This window comes from Cavia porcellus, unplaced genomic scaffold (genome assembly GCF_034190915.1).
Source record: "Cavia porcellus strain 051 isolate PalLab524CR breed Dunkin Hartley unplaced genomic scaffold, mCavPor4.1 scaffold_17, whole genome shotgun sequence".
NCBI classification, from domain to species: Eukaryota; Metazoa; Chordata; class Mammalia; order Rodentia; family Caviidae; genus Cavia; species Cavia porcellus.
In genome coordinates this window covers 20,834,724-20,840,723 of record NW_026947500.1, presented here as the reverse complement: position 1 = coordinate 20,840,723, position 6,000 = coordinate 20,834,724, and the positions used below count along the sequence as shown (strand labels likewise).

At 42.9% G+C, this 6,000-nt stretch overlaps 1 protein-coding gene across 6 annotated transcripts in view; it reads left to right on the top strand.

The window, feature by feature from the left end:
* Positions 1-209: 209 nt before the first annotated feature.
* Positions 210-6,000, top strand: part of Prxl2c (peroxiredoxin like 2C) — a 31,685-nt gene continuing 25,894 nt past the window's right edge. Inside the window, exons 1-3 of one of the 6 annotated variants that reach the window (XM_063227375.1) lie at positions 210-550; positions 2,710-2,763; positions 2,919-3,024. In XM_063227375.1, coding sequence (XP_063083445.1) covers positions 299-550; positions 2,710-2,763; positions 2,919-3,024 — 412 coding nt within the window. In that variant the 5' untranslated portion in view covers positions 210-298. The remainder of the gene's footprint in view (positions 551-2,709; positions 2,764-2,918; positions 3,025-6,000) is intronic. The other 5 variants (XM_063227377.1, XM_063227378.1, XM_063227381.1 and 2 more) reach the window with 5 other exon arrangements.

The following is a 6,000-nucleotide window of genomic DNA, read 5'->3' as shown; positions in this document are numbered from 1 at the left end:
GATAAAGAAACGTCCACGGTAAAATTGCCTCAATATTTTATGCACGTTTAAAGGAGACTCCGGCACTGCAAGTCAGCGCTGCAGGCTTTGAGGCTGAATGCTGCCGGAATCCTGAGTCCTGAGGCTCGCCCCGCCCCCGGACCGCCCCGCCCTGACTCAAGCTCCGCCCCTACCCGAGCCCCGCCCCGCGCGCCACCGCCCTCTGCGACTCTCCGTCGTTCTGGTTCGTGCGTGCGTGCGTGCGTCCGGCCTTGGGCTGCCGGCCCCAACTGCCCAGGAGCCCCACGCTCGGGTTGGGATGGCGGCGCCCGTCACGCGGCAGGTCCGCGGAGGCGCTGTCCCCGGCTCGGTCCCGGCCGCCCCCGAAGGGCTGCCTCTGGCGGCGGGCGTGGCCGAGCTTCCAGTGCTGGACGCGCGCGGGCGGCGGGTGCCGTTCGGGGCGCTGTTCCGGGAGCGCCGCGCCATGGTGGTGCTCGTGCGGCATTTCCTCTGCTACGCCTGCAAGGAGTACGTGGAAGACCTGGCCAAGGTTCCCAGGAGCGCCCTGGAGGCAAGTGCGCGGGGCACCCTGGTTCCGTCCTGACCTCCTCGATCCTTCCTGTCTCTGAGCGAGTAGTTCCTGGGAAACTGAGGCAGGAGGCGGGTCGCTGCCTGTACAGAAAAAGGGCCCCGAGGATGTGGCGCAGTGCTGTCTTCAGCACCAAAAAAGAAAAAAAAAAGTACTGATGATAATAACTTCGATACTTTGCTGTTGCCTGGTAATCTGTCTGCTCTCAAACGTCAAATAGTAATGCCGAAAAACAAATGCTGCGAATGTTAGTACTCTGCTTGTTTTGTGTTAACTTCCTCCATATAGTTGTTCGCTGGAAAACAAACGCAATAATATGCCGTAAAGTGCCAAGGTATATTTTTCATTAGGCTTTCCTTTCTTGTGCCTCGGTTTCCCTTTTTTTTTGTACCGGAAATCAAACTCATAACCTCATGCTTGCTAGGCAGGAGCTGTACCGTTCAATTATATTCTCAGCCTCTGGAAGAGCTTTTTGTTTTACTGTATTGGGTTTATTTTTCTGTTCTGGAACTCGAACCCGGAGCCCCACCTAACTCCTGAGCTGCACCCCTGGGAGACTTTGAGTGAAGGCATGGTCTTCCTAGATAAAACTCAAGTCTACCTTGTGCAGATCTTACCAGTTAGGGTGTGAAACAATAAAATGATCTAATAAAGTAGCCTTTCCTTTTTAGTTTTTATGTATGTGTTTTAAAAGAACATTTAAAATCTGTTAGCACAATTAAAGTATCCAAACATTATTAACTATTATCAACTTGCTGGGCCACAGATTTCTAAAACGTTTTCTTCCTGTCTACCCAGAAACTTACACCCTTCGTTCACCCTTTTACCTCTCTCCTGGTGTCAACCGTATTCCCTACTTTTTGATTCCATTTACTGAATAAGTGAGATTGTGTGCTACTCATCTTGCTGGGCCTGGCTTATTTCACTTAGCATTAACGTCCTCCATGTTGTCACAAATTGAATAAAAATTTCCTTCTTTCATAGCTGACTGCTATTCCGTTGTGATACAATATTTTCTTTATCCATTGAGCCCTTGATGGACGCTAGATTTCTACTTCCATATCCTGTCTAGTGTGAGTAGTGCAGCAGTGAATAGGGGAGTATAGATATTTCTTTGACAGATTAATTTCAGTTCCTTCCCTAGTGGGAAAGAAATGAAATCACTGCTAGGTCACGTGGTAGTAACGTTTTTTACACACTGTTTTCATTTCAACAGTACTGACATTACCACCTACAGTGTGCAGAGGTTTCCTTTCTCCTCTTCCTAACATTTTTTTATTAATAGCCCTCACAAAGGATGTGAGGCAGTATCTCAGTGTCTGATTTGCATTTCCTTGATGACTGGTTGGCTGTTTGTATGTTTTTTGAGAAATAATTATTCCAGCCTTTCAGGAGGGGATTGTTTTTGTTTTGCTTTTATTTTTGTTTTTGCAGTGCTGGGGATTAAACCCAGGACCCCATGCATGACAGGCAAGTGCTGTTTCACTGATGCACATTGCTAGCCTACTTTTTAAGTCAGATTATTTGTTTTCTTGCTGTAAAGTTGAGGCCTTACAGCTTTGGGAGTTTAGACTCTTACTAGACATCCATTTTGGAGGTATTTCTTCCCGGCCCAGCCTGGGAGTTGCCTGTTGATTCTATTGTTTTCTTTTGATGCAATTTTCCTTTTTTTTTTTGATGCAATTTCACTGGTCAAATTTGTTTCTGTTGCCTGTGTTTCTGGGGTCACGTCCAAAAAATCATTACCCAAACAAAAAAACACAGAGCTTTATGTTTTTTTCTAGTAGTTTTGCAGATTCAGTTCTTATGTTTAAGAGTTAGCACTTTTTACTTAGGAAAAGAATACAATGAATTCGGGCTGGGGATTTAGCGCAGCAGCATAAGCGCCTGCTTTCCAAGCAGGCAGTCGTGAGTTCGATCCCTGGTACCGATAAGAACGACGAAAAAGACCAAAAATAAAAAAAAAAAAAAAACAATCCAATGAATCAAACATTTTAGGAAACTTTGATTCCTGTTTGCTGTTCATTCCATTCTTCTAGGATCCTCTAGGTGGCGTTAGAATAAAATGAGAGTCAGATTAGGGGAAGTCCTGTAAAATGTAATTTGTAATAATGCCTATGTACTTTTTTTTTTTCCCAAAGGAAGCGAACATCACCCTTATAGTGATTGGACAATCATCCTACCATCATATTGAGGTAAATATTTAGAAATGGGGCTCTGACAGGTCAAATCTGTTTAATATAGAAAAGTTCATTATTTGAACCATTGAAAATAGGCCACATGGGCTGACGGTAGCTATCATTGCTCTTTTGATTTGTTCTTATAAATGTTCCAACTGTCCTTTCTTCAGCCATTCTGCAAGCTGACTGGATATTGCCACGAAATCTATGTTGATCCTGAGAGAGAAATTTATAAAAGGCTGGGAATGAAAAGAGGCGAAGAAATTTCCTCATCAGGTAAGATACAACACATCTCAGATATGGAGGGTGATGGTTTATTTTTTCATAGGTGTGCATGTGGGAGCAAGCAACAGTTTCAGGCTGTCTTACGATTCTAGTAAGTAGTCCAGATCTACCACTCTCCAGAAGATTCATTTTTCAGGGTGTGAAGACATAGAAAGCTGCCAGAAAAGTAACTGTAAAAGAAAAAAGTCAAGTTGCAGGACCCGGGATTTAGCTCAGCAGTGTAAGTGCCTCCTTGGCAAACGCAAGGTTGTAAATTCAATCTCTGGTACCAAAAAAAGGTCATGTTGCAGAACGGTGTTTTGTGTATGATTCAATTTTGAAAACAAACTTCTTATAAACATGCATGCTTACTACGTGTGAGTGTGTATACGTGTGTAATGAAAAAGCTTTAGAATATATTACAGTGTTTGCCCCAGGGTGGAAGTGAGAAAATTGGCTCAGTTGGGTTTTGGGGGCGCAGGGCATGTACAGGGATTGAACCTAGGGCCATAGTACTGAACTACATTGCCAACTCACCCTCCCTCCCTGCCCTACGTCCTTCCCTCTTTTTGAGGGTCTGGTTAAGTCTCTAAGTTGCCCAAGCTGAACTCCACCTTGCAATCCTCCTGCCTCAGCCACCCAGAGTGCTGGGTTTCCAGGCCTGCACCACTACACCCTGGTTAATGGATGAAATTGTACATAGCCTTTGAAACCCAACTCAAAGAGGCTGTTAGTAGCTCTTCAAGCAGACGGGATTGCTTTCTCTTTGCACTTCAGAGGCACCTTGTCCTGTGTATTATTGAACAAAAGGGGATCAGATACCATTATGTAGTCAGCTGAAAAGTTGATGCCTACCCTCTTTATGTTGTCCATACTCCCTGCCTTTACCAAAGTTCTTTGTGACTACAGTTTCTTAGGCTGGCAGGTGTGATGTTCCACACCTGTGATCCCAGCTACTGAGGAGACTGAGGCAGGAGAATCAAAAATTTAAAGCCAGCTTGAGGTATATAACAAGATGTTGTCTTAAAGTAAACATTTTGGGTTTGAGACAGCATCTCACTGTAGTTTAGACTGGCCCTGAACTCACTGTGTAGCCCACACTGGCCTCAAAGTCTTGGCAATCCTCCTACCTCAGCCTCCCAAGTGCTAGGATGATAGGTGTGCACCACCACACCCGGCCTTCAAAGTAAAATTATCAAAAGGGCTGGGGGTTGCAACTCAGTGTTAGAGCATGTGTGAGCAGTGTTAGAGCATGTGTGAGGCCCTGGCTTTGATCTCCCAGTACTGCCAAAGAAAACCAAAACCAAAGAGATGGCTGGTAAACTTTATGTGAACTGTTTATGTGTGTTTAGTTAGGAAAAATTTGGGGTTTTTTATGAAATTTTATTTTTATTAGGACATATTTGGTGTGTATAATAATTCCATTCATCATGAGGAGTTGGCACATGTATGTAACACCTTGTAGTTCTTTTTACACCCCCTTCCTCTCCCTCCATTCCCTCTACCTCCGTCTCTTGGCACTCTTCCCATTTGCAAAAAAATCTTGTCTCCCTGTTATCTGGCTTTTATTTCACTCATTATGTATGCTTTTGAGTTTCTCATATAAGAGAAAACATGCGATATTTAAGCTTCTGTGTCCAATTTATTTCACTTAGCATTATGGTCTCAAAGTGCATTATTTTCCTACAAATGATTCAAATTTATCCTTTATAGTGAAGTAGTGCTCTTACTATGTATAAATACTTTCATTTTTGTCCATTTACCAGTTGATAGACATGTAGGCCCATTTCAGGATTTAACTACAGAAGCATGGGTACACGTGCATTATTGTAATATGATGTCTTTTAACTCTTCTGAGAGCAGAAACCAACAAGGCAAAGAGGTGGGCTGGATAGCACTCCACTTCTGATTTTTGGAGGAATTTCCATTCTGATTTCTGTAGTGGCTGTGCTAGTTGACATTTCTACCAACAATACAGAAATGTTCTTTTTTCCTATAGTCTCACCTGCATTTGTTGTTATTTGATCTCCAAGATGATGGCCATTCTTTCTGGAGTGAGATGGAGTCTTAGTATTGTGTTTATCTCTATTTAATGGCCAGAGAAGCTGAACGTTTTTTAATGTATCGGCCATTAGTACTTTTTCTGAGAATGTCTGTTCATTTCATTTGCACATTTTTTAGTTGGGCCTTTATTTTGAGAGCTTTTCATTTCTTTGTTCTATATATATTCTAGATGTTAGTCCTCTGTGCAAGGTGTAGCTGATAAAAATTTTTCCCATTCTGTAGGTTGTTTCCTCATTCTGTTGGTTGTTTTCCTTTGCAGTAGCTTTTTAACTTGATATGGTCCTATGAACCCTATTTGCTGATTCTTGATGTCACTTGTTTTCTAAATGGTGTTATGTTCAGAAAATTCTTGCCTATGCCTATGCCCTCAAGAGTTACGTCTATTTTATCCAATTGTTTCCATTTTAATACTTAGGTTTTTTATTCTTTTGGTTTTAATTTACTATATGGTGAAGGATATGGGTCTGGCTTCAGTCCTCTACATGTTAGATAAGTCAGTTGTCCTAGCACCAGTTGCTCAAGCAGCTCTTCCTCAAGCATATGTTTTAGATCTGTTTGTCAAAGATGTGACTAAATGTGCCTGAGGTTGTTCTTCATCCTGTATTCTGTTTTATTGATCCACATGTCTGGGGGTCGTGTCCTCCCCCCACCCCACCCACCACCACCCACCACCACCCCCACCCCCGTCAGAGTGACAACCTCACACTTGCCAAACTGGTGCCTATGCTGCTGAGTTAAATCCCTGGCCCACATGTCTGGGTTTTTTTTTGTTTTTTGTTTTGTTTTTACCAGTGCCGTGTTTTTTTTTTAATCACTGTAGCTTTCTTTTTTTTTTTTTTTTTTTTTTTTGTCTTTTTCGTTTTTATCGGTACCAGGGATCGAACTCACGACTGCCTGCTTTTAAGGCAGGTGCTTATGCCGCTG